Here is a 23,986-nt window from a genome sequence, read left to right as displayed (position 1 = left end):
TTTTCCGTCTTTCTTAAATATTTTCCTTCCTCTGTCTTCCTTAAGTATTTTTCCTATCATTTTTGTTCTTCCTTTTGTTCTCTTATCTTTTACTCTTTTCTTCACACCCATCTTTTTTTTTTTCTTCACTTGCTCGGATATTCTTTTCACAATCTCTCCTCTCCGTGCAGTGACTCAAACACACACCAAACCTTTCCCTTAATTCCTCTTTCCCACAATATCAATATCTTCTCTTTTACTCTTGCCGTCTTTTCTTCACATTCACTAATATTTTTTCACTTTTCTTTTTGTTTTTCCCAGTCTCTCTTCTCTCTGCAATAACCAAAAGTAACACACATAGTAAATCTTCTCCTTAACTCCTCTATTCAACAATATCAGTACCTCTCTTCTACCTTTGCTCTCTTTTCTTCACATTCGTCAATAATTAACAGAACTCGCTTTTGTTCTTCGATCTCTCTTCCTCTCAGTGCAGTGAATCAAAAGAACATACAGTAAACCTTTTCCTTAACTGCTCTTTTCCTCAATATCAGTATTTACTCTTCTACTACTCTTTTCTTCACATTCATAATTTTTTTTTTCACATACCGTCATTTATTTTTCCAGTCTCTCCTTTCTGTGCAGTAAACAAAGTAAAACCACACCAATTCTTTTCCTTAACTTATCTCTTCCACAGTATCAATATCTACTCTTCTACTTTTACTCTTTTCTTCACATTCATCAATAATTAACAGAACTCACTCTCTTTCTCGATCTCTCTTCCTCTCCGTGCAGTGAAGCAAAGTAACACATTCGGAACCTTTCAGGGAGACTTCGGGGACGTGAGTGAGAGGAAGAGACTGCGTGAGAACCTGAAATGCAAGTCGTTCAAGTGGTACCTGGACAACGTGTACCCAGAGCTTTTCGTGCCGGGAGACGCTGTGGCATCCGGGGAGGTAAGTGCCAGCCAGTACCAGTGCCAGATGGTGAGGTACGGTCGCTGGTTGCTAGGTCTCTCTGAACGTGGGCTGTGGGTTTCTCTCTCCCTCTGTCTCGCTTCGCTAACAAGGGTTTCAAGTTGTAGGGTGTTTGTTCAGCTGTCTACATAACTTGTTCTTACTTGTTTTGAGGTCTGTATTCTGAAACGTTGCCGTGCCGTACCTCGACTGCTTTCAGAAGGTTGTAGGGGAAGTGATACGGGTTTATAGGAGTGGTTTTGCTGTTCTGGTGGTAGATTAATAAGATTTCTGTGTCATGAATGGGAGAGAATATTAACAACCCTGCTATCTACTTTGAAAAGGACTCTAGATGATATGACACAGGATTTTTAAGTTCGTTTTTACGGTTATAGAGAAATTAAGATTTTTTGTTGTTTTAGTGATAAATTAATAAGTTTTTTTGTTATGAACGAGAAAGAATATTAACAACCCTACTATCTACTTTGAAAAGGACTAGTTGATATGCCACGGGTTTTCAAGTGTTTTTACGGTTATAGAGAAACTAAGAACATTTTTACAATATTACCTGGAGAAACACTTGAAAACCTGGTCAATTATCTCTGCGCCCTTTAAAAAGAAATAGTCATAGTAAAGGTACACTAGTTCTTGGTGTTTTTTATGGTTCTAGTGACAGATTAACAAGATTTCTACATGATGAACAGGAGAAACGCTCTTTAGAACCCGGTTAGTCATCTCTGTAGCTTTTGAAGACAGTCGTGGTGAGAGAGCAGAGCGTTTCAGATTACTGGCCTTGGTTCTTGGTAGGGAAGGTTCTATTTGAGGTTCTATTCGGGGGAGAATGTGGGGTTCTTTCTCTGAGGTTTATTTATTTTTTATCTTGTGGTCTTTTTAGGTCTTCATGTCATCCATTGCTCGTTTTCTTTATTTTGTGGGAATGGGAGGGTTCTGTTTGTGGGTTTTGTATGCTCTCTCTCTCTCTCTCTCTCTCTCTCTCTCTCTCTCTCTCTCTCTCGTACCATTAAGGCGATTATCACGTACTGAGCAACGGAACTTTGAACCTTAGGGCAAGTTTGTGTCAGCGTGTGATCTTAAGTGCTACGACGCCTTAGTTTATTTATTTATTTATTTATTTATTTATTTACTGATTCATTTTTATTGTTATTGCGTTGGTTTACTTTAGTCTCGTTTGTTTCTCCAGCCAAGGAATCTCACCAGTGACCAAAGAGAAAGGGAAAAGAAATGAAAGAAATGAAAAGGATTGTTCAGTATGTTGCTGTTACTCCTTTCCTATCCTCCTCCTCCTCCTCCTCCTCCTCCCACTTAAAGGAAGAAAAAGATAATTACAAAAAGATATTAAGAAGACAAATAAAATACAAGACAGACAGCTCATTCTATACCATCTCTCGTCTGACTTCCCCCAAATCCCACAAATGAATAAGTGAATAGGAAAGATAACTAAATTACAAGAAGAAGAAGAAAAGATAATCACAAAAAGATATCAAGAAGACAAATAAAAGGGAAGGTAGACAGTTCATTCTATACCATTCCATCTCTCGTCTAACTTCCTCCAAACCCCCGAAAGTGAATAGCAAAGATAACTAAATTGCAAGAAGAGGGAGAAAAGATAATCACAACAAATATTAGGACATAAAATAGAAGACAATTCATTCTATACCATTCCACAGACACCGCCCCCCCCCCCCAAATTAATAAATAAATAGCAAAGATAATAAGTAAATTGGAAGAAGAGGGAGAAGATAATCACAAAAAGATATTAAGACAAATAAAAGAGAAGACGGTTTATTCTATATCATCTCTCGTCTGACTTCCTCAAAAACCCCAGAAATGAATAAATAAATAGCAAAGATGACTAAATTCCAAGAGAGTGCCCTTTTCATTGTTTCGTAAGGTTCACAACAAACACAGTAGCTCAACCCATCTATTATCTCACCACCTTCCCTCTAATCCACCTAAATAAATAAATGAAAAGCAAAGATGACTACAGTGCAAGCTTGTGACCTTTTATTTCATTGTTTCGTAAGGTTGAGGACAAATCGAAACCCATCTCAGGACAAATAAAGCATCGAAACCCATCTCATATGATCACCCTCCTCCAAAACACACTAATGAATGAATAGATAAATAAATAGCAAAGATAACTAAATTGCAAGATAGTGAACTTTTTATTTTATTTGTTTTGTAAGGTTAAGAACAAACACAATAGCGAAATCGAGCTATTATTTGACTAAAAACAATTGCTAGGTGGTTGTCATTTATTTGGTTTGTAAGGTTCAAAACAAAACAAAACAGCGAAGTCCATCTGTCTGACCACATTCCCCAAAAACACCCTAAATAAATAAGTAAATAAATAAATAAATAGCAAAGATGACTAAATTGCAAACTAGTGATCTTTTAATTATTTATTTCGCGAGTCTCAAGACGCGAGTCAGAAAAAAAAAACCAGCAAAACCTAAAATCAGCAACGTGTCTGATTTACTTGGCTTGTTTTCAGAGTCGCGTCTTTCCCTGGAGTGGTGAAGGCACAAGAAAGATCAGCAGGAATGTTTAAAAATTTGGTTTCGTTACGTATTCTTCCTCTTCTTTGAAATTAAATAGTCTTAGCTACACATAGAAAATATTACCACATCACTGGATTCTCTCTCTCTCTCTCTCTCTCTCTCTCTCTCTCTCAAACATAAATTTATGGAGAAAAAACGACAATTTGCAATAAAACGACAGAATAAAGACCATAACTCAATCATATTAAAGAAACACACACACACACACACACACACACACACACACACACACACACACACACACATTCTTACCACTACCACCACCGCCGCCACCAGCATTAGCACGCCAAGCACTAAGAGTCAGCACATGCCAACAAAGAGATCAATACACGTCCTAATAACACGTCAGAGAGAAGGTCAAGGGAGTGGTTGCATTCTCTCTTTTATTCTCACTCCTTTTTACTCTCTAATCCACTGCTAGTCTTTCATCAGGTGTGTGTGTGTGTGTGTGTGTGTGTGTGTGTGTGTGTGTGTGTGTGAGTGTGAGTGTTAGTGTGTGTCTAGTATATTTCTTCTTGTTTTTTTTTTTCGTTCTTCTTTTTTTCATCTTTTTCTTCTTTTTCTTACTCTTCGTCTTCTTTTTTCTATTTTTATATGGTAGATTGAGAGGTTATTAAAGATTTATTGGGTATTGTTCTTGTTTAGTCCTTGTTGTTGTTCTTTTTCTATCTTGTTTTACTTCGTTCATGTTATGTCGCTTCCTCTCTATTTCTTGTTCTGTCCTTTTTTTCTAGTTGTTTTTTGTGTGGCTGTTGATTTCTGTACTTCAATCATTTTCTTCTTCTTCTACTGCTACTACTACTACTTCAACTGCTACTACTACTTCTACTTCTTTTCCTCCTCTGCTTCACTATTTTAACCCCTCCTTAATTTATCTCCTCTTTTTATCCTCATCTTTCGTCCTTCACTCACGCTCCTAATGCACTCCAATGTACACCTCAGACTTGTGGCCTTCCAAGCTGCGGCAGAATGATACACTTCGAGGTGATGGAAACGTAGAAAAAGTCAAAGAACTGCTTGAAATTGCCAATATACTCATTCCCTCTGTTCCTGGTTAGCACGCGACCTTCCTAGCTGGTCACAAAGTACGAAAGTATTACATTATTCCACCTTGTCGTGTCAGTCTTCCCCCGTTCTCCCCCTCCCCTCTCTCTCTCTTTCTCTCTCTCTTTTTCTTAGTCTAATGCGGTAAGAAGTTTATACTCCCTCTCTGCCTTCCGTTGCTGGCGTGAAGGTAAACATTTAGCCATCGTAGTGGTGTTGGAAAGAGAATGGCGATAGTTTCTTGTCTCTTACCCTTTTTCTGTCTTTTTTTTCTCTCTCTCTCTCTCGTCGCGTCTTGGTTTGTGGTTGGTCATACTCGTAGCTTCAAGTTGTCTGGTAGTGATTTAGCATTTTTTTTTTTTTATTGTTTAACTAACGTCTTTTCTTTCCCTTTTTCCTGTTTTTCTCTTTTGTCCTTTTTCTCTCGTCGCGTCTTGGTTTGTGGTTGGTCATACGTGTAGAAGCTTCAAATTGTCTGGTGTGAGTTCATTTTTACTTTGTTCACGTTTAGAAATTTAAAATCAGTTACAGATGGTGGTGGTGGTGGTGGTGGTGGTGGTTGTTGGTGGTGGTGGTTAATCAGAGGAATTGTGGTGTTTCTCTTTTCTTTTTCCTTTTCTGTTTTTTATAGTGGAAAATAATGAGTTTAAGTTTATTATTTTACATTGGTTACGTTTAGAAATTTGGAATCGATTACAGGTGGTGGTGGTGGTGGTGGTGGTGCTGAAGTGGTGAATGTAAAAGTAATCAGAGAAATTGTAGTTCTTTTTTTTCATTTTTTTCTTTAAGCAGGAAAGTAATGAGTTTTGGTTTTTACGTTGGCATTTTTATTGTTTTTTTTTTCATCATCCTTAGTCATTTTTTATTTTTCTAGTTTTATTTTTTATTGGCATTTTTTTCTTTTCTTTTCTTTTCAAGCTGGAAAATAATGAGTTTTGTTTTTTTACTGTGGCTTTTTTTTACATTTTTTTTTATCCTCAGTCGTCTTTATTATTACCTATTTTCTTATTCTATTTTTTCGTACTGTAGTGAATCTTGGTAATGTTTTTTTTTTTTTTTTTTATCCTTAGTTGTCTTTTTTTATCATTTATTTTTGTGATTCTATTTTTTCCGTTTTTTTTTTCGTACTGTAGTGCATCTTGGTAATTCTTTTTTTTCGTTTTGTTTTGTTTTTAAGTAAAGTGGAGCATTCTAAGTATTTGTTCATGTGGTGCGTTCAGTATGGCGTGAAAAAAATAATAAATAAATAAAGTAGAAAAGTTATTGAGTTATTTCGGTATTAAAGTTTTTTGTTTGTTTATTTTGACATAATTCAGTCGGACGTACACACACACACACACACACACACACACACACACACACACACACACACACACACACACACACACACACACACACACACACACACACACACACACACACACACACACACACACACACGTTTGCCCGCGAGTTGTCAGATAGAAAATTAATTACGTTTACCTTCCATTTTCCATTTAAAGTTCGTAGAAAACTCACCAGCTTCCCTTCCCTTCCTCCCCTTCCCCTTCCTTTCCTACCCTTCCCTTCCTTCCCTACCCTTCCCCTTCCTTTCCTACCCTTCCCTTTTTCTTTCCCCTTCCCTTTCTTTCCTTCCATCTCCCCTTTTTTCCTTCCTTTTCTTTCGTTCTCTCTCCCCTTCCTCTCCTTTCCTTTCTTTCCCTTCCCTTCCCTCCAAACTCCTCTTTCTTTTCCTCTCCTTCCCGCCCCTTCTTTCCCTTCCCTTGTTTCTCCCCTTTGCTTCCCCCTTTCCCTCTCCCCTTCCTTCCCTTCCCTTCCCACTCCTCCACCCTTCCCTCCCTACCTCCCATTTTCTCCTTATTTAACATCAACACCTAAAACACACCTGAAGCTAATTACCTTCCCAACACAGGTACATACAGGCGAGGCTAAATTAACGCTTTAAATTCTTGGCTTTGTATGTTCGGCTGTTTAAAACGCGTTTATTTATTTACCTCTTTTTAGTTTGCGTTTATGAAGACATTCGAAAAATATGGGATTATCATTTTCTTTTATCTTTTTTTTTTCTGTGTGTTTTGAAGGTAGCGAGTGGAAATGTGATAAAATTGTAGGTTAATGGTAGTAAAAGCAACAACGGAAAGTAAAAAGAAAAGAAATAAGTACCTGGCAAAGTAGAGAAAGAGTAAAACAGTAACAGGAAGAGGAAAAAAAAAAGTAGGTATGAGATTGTAAGTGTGATATTTATTACTAGCAAAAGTGGCAGAGTAAGGTCATTTTCTCTCTCTCTCTTTCTCCAGTTTTTAAGGCACCATATATATTATTTTCTTATTTTTATTCGTCACTTTCACACCGTCACTAATTTTGTTCTTTATCACCGCGTCACCATCACAGCGTTACCATCACAGCGTCACCATATTGTCTTCCCCGTCACTGTTCACTGCACCAGCGTCTCAGCTTACGAGTTTCAATGTTCCTCACGCACTGTGTTGCTCTTGTTTTTTTTGTCACACACGCTTTTGTTTTGTGAGTCTTTGCCAGTTGTTCTTTTGTCTTGTATATTTTTTTTTCTTTATGTAGGAGTCAACTGGCCAAGGGCAACAAAAAATGGGGGAAAAAAACCCCACATAGTTGCCAGTTACCTTAAATGTCAACAGTCCTAGTCAAATCAAGTCCCAGTGTTGAGGGTTTGTCGAAGTGAGTGAAATGTTTAATTGAGAAAGGCGAGGGTTATAAATTGCATAGTGGGACTGAGTGATTTTTTGGCGATTGCTTTTTTCAGTGTTGCTAAAGGAGTGGGTTTGTTTATGTGGTGGAAACGTAAAAGAAGTAAAGTAAAAAATATAATAATAATAATGAGGACATGTAAAATAAAGTTTTAAAAAATTACACGAAAATAAAGTAAGAAAAATAAGTAAAAAAAAAAAAAGAAAACGTAAAGGACATGTAAAAAAGAGAAGTAAAGTAAAGTAAAGAAATAAGAAGGAAAAGGACAAGTAAAATTACGTTAAAAAAATAAATAAATAAAAGTAAGAGAACAACATTTAAATGGTTACACGAATTTCAATACTAAAAACAAAAACGAAAATATTGAGAACCATCATCAAACTCGTATATCATTAAAGAAACAAGAAAATTGTGTTCGAATATTTCTAAACAAACAAACGTCCTCACACTTCAAGACGATAAAGAAAAAAAAAAAAAGAAAAAAAAGTAATTTGTCAAATATTCAGACTAACAAAACTCATGAAAAAGTCCAACATTTAGATCAACAAAATCGTGAAATATAGTAAAATATTTAGACAAACAAAACTCATGAAAAAAAAAATACATACCAAAATACTAAAACAAATGAATTCACGAACCAAACCAATAGATAGAGAAAGAAATTCAAATATTTGGAATTTCAGATAGACAATATTCGCATATCAGAAAAAGGAAGAAAATTAAAAAAGTACTAGATTAATTTAACGCCCCTCTCTTTTCCATCCCCCCCGGAAACTTTCCACTTTTTTCCGTTTTTTCTTTATATCAGAAAAAAAACTAGGAAAACAAGAGGGCGTTAAATTATTCATTTTCCCCAAACTTTCCACTTTTTGTCTTTTTTTCTGATATAATGAAGAAAACATGGAATAATGAAGAAAACATGGAAAATTTAAGGGAAATTCATTTAACGGCCTCTTCTTTTCCTAGTTCTTTTTCTTCTTTTTCTAATGTAATAAAGAAAAATGGAGTAGAATAATTCAACACCCTCTTCTTTTCCATTCCCCCAAAAAAATATTCCGGTTTGTTTTTTTTTTTTTTTTCAATCGGGTCAGTGGAATTTGTCGGCACGGGTTTCATGTCAAAAATTTGTAATGAATCGAGCAAACTTTTGGCCCACACAAGACCAGCGTTGCATGATGGGAATTTTGGCCTTACAACACCCTCACCCCCTACTCCCTATCTCCCCACAGAATCTACACCCCCGTGTGTGTGTGTGTGTGTGTGTGTGTGTGTGTGTGTGTGTGTGTGTGTGTGTGTGTGTGTGTGTGTGTGTGAGAATTAATGATTATGACCTGGCTTTCATGTTTGAAGTTTTATACAGAAATGGAATGATTATGGAGGTATGTTAGGGCGTGTGTACGTAACCTCTCTCTCTCTCTCTCTCTCTCTCTCTCTCTCTCTCTCTCTCTCTCTCTCTCTCTCTCTCTCTCACACACACACACACACTCTTAGCCTTCCGTGTGTGTATATATATATTAGCACGCTTGTGATTAAACACTACAGAATTTTCAAACTAAACGAACGAGAGAGAGCGAGAGAGAGAGCGAGAGAGAGAGAGAGAGAGAGAGAGAGAGAGAGAGAGAGAGAGAAGGGGGGGGGGACATGCCAGGTCAGGTCAGAGGTTACAGTCAGACTCACTAGATATTAACCCCAACTTACACCGCCAAAAAAAAAAAAAAAAAAAAAAAGTACCAAATAAAAAGTGTCACGTTAAATGAATAATAAAAACGTGTCAAAATTTACGAGCCAGAATTAAAAAAAAAAGCTAAAATGTAATTACTCAAAAAAAAAGCCTCAAAATTTAAACAAAAACACAAAATGGATAAAAAGTTCTGATCTTCCTTCCACCACCACCACACCCCCCATCCTCCCAATCCCCCTAAATAACTATTCCCATCCCCATCACCATCCCCATCTTCCCCAAATAAGGATCCCTATCTCCCATCCACTCCACCACCACCATCACTTCCCCATCCTCCCATACCCCCTAAATAAAGGATCCTCATGCCCTTCACCACCACCACCACCACCACATCCCCTCCCCTCCCCCACAGCCAAAATCATTCCCGAAATTCCTGTGAGCCAAGCAATCAAAATTCTAAAAGGCAAATTACCACATGCAAATATGAGCGCTTTGGAATCCGGGTTGGGGTGAGAGAGCAGCAGTGGCAGCGGGCGAGCGAATAAGACTTTTTTAATATATTTTTTTCTCGTGTTCACTGCGTCATTGTCCCTCGTAACACATCCAGCCTTCTTGAACTCCCCTGTGTGAGTAACTGGGGTCGTGCTTTGAGGAGGAACATGTATGTGCTTGTACGTGTGTGTGTGTCTGTGTCTTGGTCCTTGGCTAACTACTAACATGTAGTAAAAAAAAACTGTCAACTAACATAAATGCTTTAGAAGTTTAGAATATCCCTGAATTAACTCTTTAAAAGTCCTTGAATTAAGTATAGAGATGTAAAGTCCTTGAAATATGTATAGACATGTCCCTGAATTAACGTCCCTGGAAATAGCCATGAAAATTAATTAAAGAGGTGTAGACAGTGTGTTGCAGAGGCAGTGTAGACAGTGTGTTGCATTATTGACTCTCACAATTAACTGTACCTCCGAGATTCCTGAATTGACATAGGTCGTCAAAAGTTCGAAGTGGTATAGGAAGTGTACAAATCAATTAACCCTTTACTATGTATGTGTGGGCAGGGGGTACATTACTAATCTCTCCCTTAGATGTCACTGAATTATCAATAGAAATTCATAAGATGAAGGGAAATGTACAAAAATACACACATACTTTTCCTTGGGTACTATAGGATGTGTGTACTGCACTAATAACCTTCACCAGGCCTTTTAGAAAACCCTGAATAGATGAAAAAAAAAAAAGTGAAGTATAGAGGTGTACAAAATTACCCCCATACATTCCCTGAGTCATTTTGGGAGTGTGTTCTGCATTACTAACCCTCACTGGGCTTTGTATAAATTCCTGAATATAGATTAAAAAAGTAAGTAAAAAAGTAAGTGAAGTATGGAGGTGTACAATAACGGTTTACCCTCCATACATACCCTGGGGCATTTTGGGGAGTGTGTGCTGCATTACTAACCCTCACCGGGGCTTGTGTGTGTGTGGTGTCCTGGAGCAGCTAAGGGGAGCTCACACGCCGCCCTGGGCACTTCCTCCCATGTACAGGTCCGCAACTTGGGTGCTGGCGGGTCCACTTGCCTCGACTCCCCCGCTCGTCGTGCTAACTTACACAAGCCAGTGGGCCTCTATCCGTGCCACAAGCAGGGGGGCAACCAGGTAACTTATCCTAAAGGGACTAGTGGGGCCGGCACAGTTCAGCAGGACTAGTTTAGTTTACCCGAGGCACAGACGTGTTTCACGCGACCTGGAGCTGAGCGTGGTCTGGTCCAGTCTAGCCCAGTCTGGGCTGATTCATCTGGTCCACGAAAGGTTTGCATGATTGAAGTCCTTTTTTTTCCCCGCTTTGTCTTGCCTTGCTTTGTTTTGTTTTGCTTGCTTGGGTTGTCAGTTTGTTTGTCTGTGTGCCTGTGTTTACTCCTGCTTGAGTACCTCACTAATGCTTCCCTCGTCTTGTGTACTCTGCCTGATTTTTCGTTTTCGTTTTTTCACATCTGAGACAACTATTTCTTGAAGTCTGGGACGTCCAGGACAAATAGTTTCCCTTTTTTTGTACACTGCGTTGTTTATACAAGTTTTCCGTCCTCTGTACATATGTATGTTTGAATGATAGCTATAGAAATGTTGATTACCCAGTTTATTTTTATGTGGTGTTATTTAATCTAGATTAGATTCTTAAGAAGCAAATATGGATTCCTATTAGCTTTATATGTTTAAAATATTTTCAAAATGTTCAAAATATGTTAAAAATCACACAAGATCTGGAGGTACCAGTATTTAATTCCACAGCATCCCTCACAAGGACAGCTGCTGCTCCTTAATTATCAAATACATCAGTGAATTCATAACCTGTCATTTCCAGCCTTAAGACCACCTCTGTACTTTCCAATGACTCTCACTCATCCCTCTCACAATGAATAGAGAAGCATGTCAGACAGTGTCCTCCCTTGATACCTCCCATCACGTGGGTCAAGGAAAGACATGTCACCGAGCTGTCTGACACAATACTTTGCCTCAACAAACACTAAGCACAAGGGTGAGTGTTTGTCATCAGTCTTGACCCCATCCTTTGTCACTCCCTGCAAAACCAACTTTTTTCCCTACTGGGTGCTGCACTTTGGGTGTTTTAGATAATTAAACCATATATAACTAAACATATTTTGTTGCTATTGGTGAGTTAAATCACCTTAAATAAATACAAAACATTTGTAACTAATTGGCATTCATAGCAGTGTTGTGGTGGCACTGGAGTGTTCAGAGTTCTTGATTTACAACCTGTACTGTACAGCCTACAAAGAATCCTCTCTCAGCCTCCTCTTCCTAAAGAGTGAATTGTTGTCTCTGCTCTTGATTTCCCTGGTTCCCAAGCAAGCACCAATGTTTGCATCCTGTCACTGCTTGAGCCACAAACCCTGACTGGGAGTGTGCTGAGACAGAGACGCAGACCACAGTAATGCGCGACAGATTCAGCCTTGCGGCCACTCTGTCCCTGTACTGTAGCATGGAGAGGTTGTGTAGTGGTGGCAATGGTGGTAGTTAGTATTGTCTGTGCAACAGGTCCACAACTTGGCTACGGGACAGTGTGTGGACTCGCCCGCCAAGCCTGAGGACAACCACAAGCCGGTGGGACTTTGGCCTTGCCACAAGCAGGGCGGCAACCAGGTAAGTGAGGCACCTCAGCCCTCTTCCACCCAGTGGTGAGTGTTCAGTAGTGTTGGGACAGCAGCAGTGAGCAAGTTCAGTGTGCTGCTGCCCACCACTGTAACAGTACAGATACAGGTATATCTTCCACACCACCACAAGGTAATGACTGTAGATAATAAGCACTGAAATATTTAGGTTTTTTAATAGTAATTGAAATTGATAAAATTGATGAAGCTAAGCAAAACTGATAAAGCCAAGCAGATGTGTCATGCTGATGACTAACACCAGACTTGCCTTGCAGTACTGGATGCTGAGCAAAGAAGGGGAGATCCGGCGAGATGAAGCCTGCATGGACTATGCCGGCAGTGATGTAATCCTGTACCCATGCCATGGCTCCAAAGGGAACCAGTACTGGGAGTACAGCCCAGAGGTGAGCACACTGCATCACTATAGTTCCATTCAGGCCCAGACTATTTAGTAGCTCCAAGCTATTCAGTACTTGCACACTTCTGGAGGAAATAAGGTGCAAACATAGATAATGACACCAAATACATGCCCTGATGTCATAAAACTGCTTTGCTTATCTTTGATTTCAAGTTTTCATCATGATTGTTATAGGCTGCCTGTTACATTTCTTGCAAAACAAAGAAATATTAAATGAATATGGGGGAAGTAGGTATCTTACTGACAATTGTGCACAATTTTAAATGATTTTTAAGTGTTTAAAAGCTTTCATCATGTTATCTTTTAAAACCTTTTGAAAACTTCTTAAAGGGATTCCTTATTGTTGTTACCCTTTTTATATAAATAGTTCTGCAATTCCCACTTGCTAGTTCTGTAGTTTCACATTAGTCGTCTTTACATTTACAGGTTTTACATATACTCTTGAAAACATTTTCATTTCAATGCAAATGAGTGGGAGAGATGGACTTATAATGGGTTATTTACCATATTGTTCTTGTGACTTGTATACATCATAACCACCAGTCCACCACTTGTTTCTTGTTCCCGAGACTCATCTGGACCATCTTTCAGACAAACCGCATCATCCACGGCAGCAGCAAGAAGTGCCTGGCCATCTCACAGGACCGCAAGAAGCTGGTCATGGAGGACTGCAGTCTGGAGGAGGGGCGACAAAAGTGGAAGTTTGAGAACTATGACCCCAACAAAAAGCTATGAAGAAAATAATAAATTACATATTTGTTTTGTAAATATATTTTTGAAGTGCCTGTTTGTACTTATGTTTTTTATAATAATGGATGGGAAGAATTGGTTGCCTGTGCACACACTGTAGTCACACCTCTCCATCTCCCCTGGGAGCATCGTGGCCTCCAGTGCGTGCATCTGTGTGTGCGCGTCTGTCTGTCTGTCTGGGCTTCCCATGCAAGTTTTTGTCCTGTCAGGAGGAAGATCATCTGCTGGCCACTCTTCATTCCTGCACCTTGTATGCACACCCTTCATCTCCCGGCCCCGGCCACCCGCTGATGCTTCTATATCAAATGTTGGCTCTGCTCTCTGACAACGGCCACCCTTGTGCTTGTGGGGGCTGCCTGTGCTGTCCCCAAAGATGTCCAGTACTGACCCCAGGCTGTGTCCTCTGTCTGTCCTGGAATCCCTGCTATGAAAGAGGGACATGACTCACTTATTGGGGATAAGGTGGTTCACACTGTCCTGTGATGATAAAGTGGTTCACACTGTCCTGTTCTTTAGTAACAAGAAAAAGGACAAGGAGGATGGAGGTGTAGTGACCTGCAAGGAGGACAAGATAAAGAAAAAGATGTGGAGATAACCTGTTACCGGTGTGTGACGTTGTTGACGTTGTTGACGTTGGTGTGAGGAAATGACTTAGAGGTGGTGACCTGTTCCATGAGGTGTGATAAAGTCAATGATGATAATGTGTTGTGTTGTGACCTGTGATTGATTGAGAACACCACCAGGACCTCCTACTAAAGTGTGGAAGATTATTACTACTACTAACTAAGGTTGTATTTCATCAAAGGTTGCTGAAGTGGAGTGAATGAAACCAGTGTGAGTGAGATGTGATCATTTTCCATGTTGCATCTGTGTGTGGCTTCTTGCTGCCGTCTGCCAAGGAGTGCTACTACTACTACTACATAGACTGCTGCCATCTTTCTACATGGCCCTGTGTTGTATTTGTTGGTGATGGATAAAATTATATGGGAATGGGATTTTGTAATTAATTTATATATCAAATTGAGAAATCTTTGATGCTGTAATTATTATTAAATGCAAAAAAATATTAATAGTGATAAACTGTGCAGTCTTGTAAGCTTTTGTTGAGAAGTACATATCTTGTCTCTACTGTTACATATCAAAGAGGAAGCTGCTCAAGTGTAGACCAATTGGAAAAGCTGACCACTACCAAAAGCTAGCATTATTGTGTGGCCGTCGTGCATCACAGGTTGGCGAGTTACAGACAAGTGTTGCTCAGTTAGAAGACAAACATCATGCATTAGAATATCCATTGGTGCTACGGTAAATCTCGCCCTCTGAATTAGCAGCGTCTCGGTAGCCTAGCTGCCCAAGTCAAGGATATAGCAGCACTAGGAGCCGTCTTCTCAAACATTTCTGCCGGCCACTATTTTCAAAGGCCCCAATTGAAGTGGCACAGGTTTTCTGTTAGGTTTGAACATAGCAATGGCCAGGTGTTTCTGAATATGGGCCTAGAAGCTGTCTCAAGGATTATTTTAATAGCATTAAATGCTGTCTCAAGTCATGAATATCCTTGCCAATAAAGCTAATTTCAACATTCCACTGAACCTAAATTCTAGACTAATATTAGTTTTTTTATAACCTAAATGGCTCAAACATTCCAGGACTAAATTAAAACAGGACATTCATACAATACTTAGCTACGTGCTTAGTGACGTGTAATCTTAAGTTGTTGCCAGATGCATAAGTTTCAAGCCAGTGTGGCACAGACGCTGCCAGCCATAACTACACCGGATCTGGAACTAAATACTATTTTAAGGGAGTTTATATTTGCAATATACTTGATGTAATAGTTTGTAAACACCTGTACATGAGCAGTATTACCCATGTATGGCTTAAACAAGGTCACCGGCAGAGCCCACGACCTGCAGACTGGTGCATCACCTACTCTTAACATTACTTGTACTTAATATGCAGCAGCAACAGCAGCAGCTAAGAATTCAGATCCCTTTATGTCTCAGTTCAGTCATTCCCTACCTGTATGCAAGGTGACTGTTTACGTCCATCCTGTTTACCTCTTTATCCTCATTCTTAGAGGCAGTTATTATCTAAAAAGTGAATTGGTTGCTCAAATCACTAAAATTACTGAATACCTGCTTACTACTCTAAGTTTAAAAGGCTTCACTGTACAGACAACTTAACCATTCTGTAAAAACATGAATAAACTTCCTTATATAATGTAAACGTTTGTAAAGGCGTTCCATTCCTGATGTAATCGTCGCGGCAGTGAAGGGAAGGAGGGAACGCACTTTATGACAACCGTAGGCTAGAGGTGTGAATGACCTGAGCTGATCTGTATACTAGTTCTCAAAAACCTGTGCTGCATTTGTTGTGTGCTACACCGAACCGATTTATTCTCTCTCTCTCTCTCTCTCTCTCTCTCTCTCTCTCTCTCTCTCTCTCTCTCTCTCTCTCTCTCTCCAGTGTGAAGGAATAACACTGCATGGCTGGACAACTTGAGATGCTCTGCTGCACTCAAAATCCTAATTGTGTGATTCCTCAAAGGGTGCCTTATTAAACAATTCCTATTACTACACTGTGTCATTCTCCTCTCCTCTCCTAACAAAACCTAAGAGAAAGTAACAGGAAAACAAAATGTAAAAGGAACCCTTCAAATAAAGGAATAAAGCAAACATGTTAAGCAAAATGTGGAGAATAAAGAGAATATAAATCAACAAATTGCTATAAAAAAACAGTAAAAGGAAAAACATGAAAAACTATCAGCTTATAAGGAATGAACTTACTATTAAAGGGATGGATGGAATAATGAGCTTTGCCTTTAAAGGGATGGATGGAATAAAGAGCTTTGCCTTTAAAGGGATGGATGGGATAAAGAGCTTTGCCTTTAAAGGGATGGATGGAATAAAAAGCTTTGCCTTTAAAGGGATGGATGGAATAACGAGCTTTGCCTTTAAAGAGATGGAATAAAGAGCTTTGTCTGAGAAAAGCCTTCACCGCACCAACACCCGTTTATGACAGTTGTGTCTGAACAGCAGATAGCCAAACATGTGGCTCAATTTAGTGACCAGTGGCGGGAAAACAATGCTAAATGTGCTAAGTATTAGCTAATCACAACCGGCAAGGAGGGAGGGGGCAGGCGGCAGACGACACCTGAGCCAGCGCCGCCCACTTGACGTTGCACCCCTGGCCGGCTTGGTACTGGTAGTGCCTCATAAACAAGGAGTAGCGGCCCTGCAGCAAAATCTCCGTTACCTCCACACTCGACATCAACACGACCACTTCCCCAAAACCACATGCGTAAAAACCACCCTGACTACCACCACACATCCCAACACCACTACACACCACATGATGTCATACCAACACCACACACCATACCATACCACGCAACACCGTCCTGGCGCCGCGACCAGCCCCGGCCCCTGTGGGCGGTGGTGACTGGTGAGGCATGGTAAACTGGCCGGCCGCCGGGCTGACTACGCCCACTACGGGTTCCGACCACTATGAGCGGAAGCGTTTGGCAACAGTGTTAAAAATATACTCATGTGTATATATTTATGTATGTATGTACGGTATGCATATGTATGTATGCATTTCACGAAGCAGTTTTCCTACCAGTATTTCAAACAAATTTTTTTAAGTGGTATTTAATTGTCATTAGCTACAGGTGCCTCTGACGTACCAGCTTGCTTGCGATCCACACTCCACCTTCCCGTCTGTCCCCCACTCCGTCTCCTCCCCCATGTTCCTCATATCTCCGCCTCCACCCCCTCCCACCCTCTCTATCTATCTATCTATCTCTCGCGCCGCTCCGCTCAGTACCTATCAGCTGAGACACTCGCCTATTTGTTCTTTATTCTTTAGTCTCAGTCTCCATTCCACCTACTATTTTTCCAGCCATGGATTGCTGTGTGAGCATGGAAAGCTTGTATCCCGGAGTAACAGTTTGTAAGCTCTCAGCCCAGAAACTACGTGCCTTTAAGCGTTTCTCAAGAACTGAACAAGATTATTACACACCAATAGTTAACTGCTGTGTGTGTGTGTGTGTGTGAGAGAGAGAGAGAGAGAGAGAGAGAGAGAGAGAGAGAGAGAGAGAGAGAGAGATTCTATTCACGTGCAGCGATACAAGTGGTAATATGTAATAGGTGAAAACAATTTGATGTGTAGGCATTGTTTTCAGTAAGATCTCAAGCACACACAGTGACTTGCATACACTTATTCATTGGGGTTAACTAGTATCAAAGCTATTTAGGGTGTGCGTTGCCGTAACCCCTTCAGTACCAGGACGCGTTTCCCTATGCATTCTGCTATTTGGTGATTTTATACAGCTTCAGAAACTTATGTGGGGGATTAAAATAGTGAAGACTCCAGCCATTAATCTTCTGACCTCCATAGACCCTTCCTAATGTCAATAAAATCGCCTAATCAAACCCAAAAATCAAGGTAAAAGAATTGCGAGGAACCTTGATTTGTTCTCGCCAGCCACTCCACGAACGACGATGGAAAGTGGAAACATGTCGGGTGAAAACAAGGCGCTGTGTTGTTACTGTTGTCGTCCATAAACTCTCAATCTATCTCTGTGGGCACTGTTGTCATTAAGATCTCCAGCACTGAATTACCGCCATGCACTCAGTTATGGGCGTCTGAGTGAGTCGAGTCTAATCCCTTAAGTGGCATTTTACGATAGTTTGTGTGTGATTAGATGATTTTGCTTACAATAAGAAGGGTCTACGGTGTCAGAGATTAATGGCCAGTTTTCACTATTTTAATCCCCACATAAGTTTGTGAAGCTGTATAAAATCATTGAGTAATAGCCAGAATAAATATGAAAACACGTCATGTTACTGCAGGGGTTAACACGGCGGGGCGAGGCGAGGCGATAGAGGCACCTTGCTTTGCTCCGGGCTATGTGTTTCCTACATATCATAGCTTCCCCTTGCTCAATAAGCGCTAAGAATAGGACACATTTCGCTATACGCTATTACTTGCAGTTTGTGTTGACAGACTAGGATAATAAAGAGGGACGCCAGAGATGAAACGTATACAGAACGGTGAAATAACGACACACACACACACACACACACACACACACACACACACACACACACACACAGTCTGAGTCCTATCCGAAGATCTGTCTATGTGCTCTGAGCTTGTTCCGTAATGGGAAGGCTGGCTGGGTGACTACCGGGCGACCATAGTGACACACACACACACACACACACACACACACACACACACACACACACACACACACACACACACACACACACACACACACACACACACACACACACACACCCACACCCTCGGGCCTGGAGCCAGGTATCGGCCTGGGTCCAGCCGGGTGTGGGGGGTCGGCCCTCCCTTGATGACGTCACATATACTCGTTACGCAAATCATTTTGAAAATGAGGATTCCCAAAAAGGCAGCTGGACACGAATGTTATAAAAATTCTGACTCGTTATCAATCGAAACTAACTTCTAAAATACAAAAACATTGCCGAGAAAAGGAATAATAAAAATAGCTCAAAAATATACTAAATAAAGTATTAGAACTTCGACTTGCTTAAACACAATTTCAAAGCCCACCAATTTCATTCAACTGAATCGATAACGTTTTTCAAAAATTATGACTATCATTTCGATATATCAAAACCTGGCAACTCGCCCTATTAGAAAAATAATATTTAAAAATGACGTTGTTTACAATATTAACAGGACTACATATCATTCTTAAAGTCCACATCTTTAACTTCTCAGGAGCCTTGCACACTTTTCTCATGATAAACCATCTTTTGAAAACACAAACACTTCGCTACAACCTCAAATAAAAAATCACAGATAGCGGAGGTAAAAATTTTAGCGTATTTTGGCCCTCCCATTCAAGTCATAAACACCCTCTACATCACCGTACTTCACTCAACTCAAGCATGGAAGACACGTAAAACACTGCGAACTATCATTAGAAACCCTTAAAAGGCACTTGTGACTCGAAATAAATGAACTGAGACAAATATAAATAATAGTGGAAGTCGAGCATCTGGGACCGGCATTTTGGGCGGGAGCTGGTGATGACGTCACAGCCTGGGGCTCGTGACGTCATGGGTAGGCCCGCTTCTCACTGAGCCTCCATAGCACACAAATCAGGTAATTGCGGATATATCTCAACAACTGACATGAAACATTAGGCCTATGGCCCCACTTTGTGACCTGTCTGGCCTGTAATGAGTGAGAGATGAGGCAGATAATGGCTGAGAGAGGGGCGGCGGGTCAGGAGATCGGTTTGTTTACGTTTTCAAGATTTGAATAATTTGGTTTTTATAAGTATGTGCAGGTGTTAGTTCACTGATATGTTGTCCTGGAGGTTACCAACGTTAGGTTATGACATGGCACCACCGTGAAATGACGAGTTACATCAATATATTACTTACGTTAGCCAAAGACTGCTCGGCGGCGGCTGTCCGTGTCACTAGCAGGCACCCACACTCCACTGTCCACTTTGTGTCCTCAACCATGTTTAAATAGTTAACCTCTGATTACTGAGAGGCTACACACACAATATTCTCTTCGCTACTATAGATATCACTATTATCGGTATCTTCATCTCCACCACTCACTGTCCCTCACGGCCAGCGCCAGTGTATGGGTCAGTATAGCCCGCCGCCACCACCACTGTTGCCACCACCTCATTACAAGATCACTACTGCCGTTTTAACCAGTAGCAGAAGGTACATCTGTGAATGTTTTCCCTCTTCATGTATATGTGCAATACGTAGGATGCTATGTGACCACCCTGTGTGCTTGTGAGTTATCCCTCCCTCCCCCATACCCTGACAAAGGACATTAGTTTTGAGATAGGAGTAGGATCCCAATGTGAATGAAGCGTGTATGAGAACCTGTGTGTATATCATGTTAATATTTTATTTTAAACAAAAAATAGAATAAATAGATAAAAATAAACAAATAAATTGTTTATAGAAATCCAAGAAAGTTTAAATCTTAAAAGAATGAATAAATAAATGCTACGGTGATGGCAAAAAAAAAGCAAAAAAAATAAAATAAAAAGACTTCATAAGAGCTAAGCTTGCCGAACTGAGAGTAGGACCCGCGACCGTCACTCACGATTCAATGGAAAAAAAAAAAAAATTTGCCAACACACACAGTTCATTATTTGCTGATTATACAATAACTTCTATCGAGTCATAACGTTTTCTTTTTTTTTTTTTTTCCAGGCACTAAGGATTTTTCTAGAACATTGTGTTAAAGGTGTATATAAATTTGCGGTATTAGAAAAAATATTTATCACATTCAAATCTACTAAGGCAATGGCATAGAAGCGGAATAGGACAGCTCAAGCATGTATATTATTAAAGGAATCATGTGTGAGATAAGAGTATATCATTAGCTGAACCGTGCATGCATTTACATTCACTGTCATTCAGTATCCATCACAGATTATACGTAAGTCCGTACTTTGTATTCTAAAATCATCCCAGGCAGTAATCTAGATGAATCCTGGGACAACACCCTTCCCTGGTAACCATCAAGCAATGCGCTGGGGATTCAGACTGGTGTTCACTAGCCGTGCTCTACTGATTCCCCGAGAAAACCATTCCGGAACCGGTTCCGCCGGCTGATGAATCGCCAGCGTGCCTGGTATTCATCAAGGAGCTCGCTGGCGGTTCCGAGAATTTGGTATTCGGTATTCGCCAGCCGCGCTCTACCGATTCCACGCGGAATCGGTTACGGAACCGGTTCCTTCAATACTCGAGTTTACGGTTCCTGCCCACCACTACCCGCCACCTCTCGCAGTCAATCCAGCACCGCGGTTTTTTCAAAATTATTTAAGTTACATAAATACGCAAAATAAGGCCACAGACAAACACCCCGCTCTCTACTTTCCTCCCGCTCTACACACAAATGAGCTGATCTCCCTTGTGTTCCCAGACTCAGAGTGAAGGAAAGCCTGAATTAACCACAGAAAGATGAGATAACACCCGAAATACCGTAATTGTGTAACCGAATCTTGAATAAAGTGCGAGTTTAAAAGTGTTAATGATTTGAGAGAGAGAGAGAGAGAGAGAGAGAGAGAGAGAGAGAGAGAGAGAGAGAGAGAGAGAGAGAGAGAGAGAGAGAGAGAGAGAGAGAGAGAGAGAGAGAGAGACAGGTGTGTTGCAGTGCTTCCTTATGTCCACTGAAGGTGTTACAGTGTTGAATGGAATGTGAGGTGAGGTTGAAATGGCTGTTTATTGAGGGACAGGTGTGAGGGGAATCAACTAAGGTGTTAACTGAAATAGCAGGAGACGATGAGAAAGAGGTGTGTGAAGGAAACAAAAACAATAGGAGGGAAACAGGAAAGCACGAATAAAACGGAGAAAGTAAAACGGAGAGGAAGCCGGAGGGGGGGGGAGGGAGACTTTACAATGCGGGAGGCGATGAGAAAGAGGAGTAAAGGAAACAGAAAAGAAACAATAGGAGGGAAACATGAGGGGGTGGGGGGGGAAGAAAATTTACAATACCTCGACGATCGGCCGAAGATAGAGCAACTCAATCCCACCTCAACGAAAACAAAAAAAAAACTAAAAAAAAACTGAAAACTAAACGTGACTGAGTCTTTAGATCTTCACCAGGACCTATTCAGAAACGCTTTGTTCTCTCACCACGACTATTTTCAAAGGGCACAGAGATGACTAGCAGGATTTTCATGAGTATCTACAGTTGATAGTGTAGAAATCTTGTCACTTTGCCTTTAAAACCGTAAAAAACGCCTAAAAACTCGTGTAAGCTTAAAGTCTTTGAAATAACGGACATGAACTATAGAAGTGTTTGAGAATACGAACTCAGCAGCGCGCCAGCCAACAAGTCTTATGCTCACCAGTGACATACAGCAACAAGACTCACGGTGGTGGTGGTGGTGGTGGCGGTTGCGTGGTGTGGCGTCGTCAGGGCAATGGTGGCGGCGGCGGTGGTGGTGGTGATGGTGACAGCCCATCCTGGTCACGAAACGTCTTCCCTCCACAAAGCAACACTACACACTCCCACACGCACGCAAATACTTCCGTCTCCTCGTCCCTGCAAGGTAAGTTTCATTCAGTGCTTCATTAAATGCTTCATTTGTTTCATCTACTATACATTTCAGCGGTGGACAAACGGTGTTTTTTGCAGATATCTCCTAAATGAATCGTTGGATGAGTATGATATTTCAACACACTACCTTGAACATCCGTTCGTAATTCATGGTTAATATACCACAGTGCTATATGTGTTATGTGAGGAGTTTACTCATGAAAAATAACACAAAGCCGACGAGTCATGTTGTCGCATTCGAATGAAAGTGTGGTCCCCCCACACACCCACCCAAACCATTCCTAACCACTACTACGTCTCCCCGTCTCGGAAGTTCTCGCCCTCTTTATCCCTCCTCTCCTCTCCCTAGCTCCTCGCCTCCCTCACTCCTGTGTCCCTCCCTACTTCTCCCACCACTGTATTTATACATTATAATGTTCTGTAAGTGTGTATGTATAGATATGATTATTAACGAGTATGGTACAATTTCATGAAGGCAAGAAGTGGTTCACGTTGATAATTACTGTACAACAGCACGTTTACGTGTAGTATATAGAAGAGCCATGTTTGCAGTCGTTATGGTCAACCATGTGAACATGATGTGCTGGAATTACCTGTGACCTGGACCTTCTACTGTTAGGAAAAGTTGATACTCTTATTGCGTACTGTCTACCTATTGATCATAAAAAGTGGTCCAGTTTATATATAATATTATTTTGTTGTTAGATACGTTGCTTATTATCCAGCTATACGGCCATTAACAGCGGAATTAGCTATTGCTTTCACGGTCGTTTGACCCACTCTGGTTTTCATGTCCACATATACCAGCAATTGTATTGAATAATATTATTAATGGATATGTATGTACATACTGACGTATGTAACTATTATACCTATACGTATGTAATTACAAAAGGGAAAATATCAAAGGTGGAAGGCTGATGGTGTGAATAGAGGGTGAAGAGGGAATAGGGGAAGAGGGTCATGCGATACTGGGGTAGAGGAGTGGTCTGGGGGTTCTTCAGGGTGATGGTGGTGGTGGAGGGGTTAGACGAGTACCACACACTCGTCCGATTCTGTATAACACCTTTGATATGATGACTGGATTAGGCGTAATATCACTCAGTAAACTCCTGACATAACACATATAGCACTGTGGTATGTTAACCATGAATTACGAACGGATGTTCAAGGTAGTGTGTTGAAATATCATACTCATCCAACGATTCGTTTAGGAGATATCTGCAAAAAAACCCGTTTGTCCACCTCTGAAATGTATAGTAGTTAACCCCTTCAGTACTGGGACACTTTTTTTTATTTTACCTTGAGTTTTGCGTACAATTAGACCATTTTATTGACATTAGGAAGTGTCTATAGAGGTCAGAAGATTAATGGCCACTCTTCGCTATTCTAATCACCACACAAGTTTCTGAAGCTGTATGAAATCGACAAATAATAAGCAAAATGAATATGAAAACGCGTCATGGTACTAAAGGTGTTAATTCCTCACCATTACTTCAATAGGGTAGATAACCATTACTATTTTTTGTATAGTGATGTTCTGCTGTTCTTCAGATGGTGAACGTATTACTAAACGCTCTATCAGTGCTTCATTCTTCAGT

The 23,986-nt window shown here is 40.5% G+C and overlaps 1 protein-coding gene across 1 annotated transcript in view; it reads left to right on the top strand.

Moving 5' to 3' along the window:
- LOC123503214 (putative polypeptide N-acetylgalactosaminyltransferase 9) overlaps nucleotides 1-15,865 on the top strand; it is a 392,243-nt gene extending 376,378 nt beyond the window's left edge. The window contains exons 11-15 of the mRNA XM_045252763.1: nucleotides 788-932; nucleotides 10,506-10,616; nucleotides 12,015-12,119; nucleotides 12,403-12,531; nucleotides 13,137-15,865. Coding sequence (XP_045108698.1) covers nucleotides 788-932; nucleotides 10,506-10,616; nucleotides 12,015-12,119; nucleotides 12,403-12,531; nucleotides 13,137-13,280 — 634 coding nt within the window. The 3' untranslated portion in view covers nucleotides 13,281-15,865. The remainder of the gene's footprint in view (nucleotides 1-787; nucleotides 933-10,505; nucleotides 10,617-12,014; nucleotides 12,120-12,402; nucleotides 12,532-13,136) is intronic.
- Nucleotides 15,866-23,986: the final 8,121 nt, after the last annotated feature.

The sequence above is a fragment of the Portunus trituberculatus genome, chromosome 13 (genome assembly GCF_017591435.1).
Source record: "Portunus trituberculatus isolate SZX2019 chromosome 13, ASM1759143v1, whole genome shotgun sequence".
Classification (NCBI taxonomy): domain Eukaryota; kingdom Metazoa; phylum Arthropoda; class Malacostraca; order Decapoda; family Portunidae; genus Portunus; species Portunus trituberculatus.
Note: the sequence above shows the minus strand (reverse complement) of the source record. Positions and strands in the feature narration are given on the sequence as shown.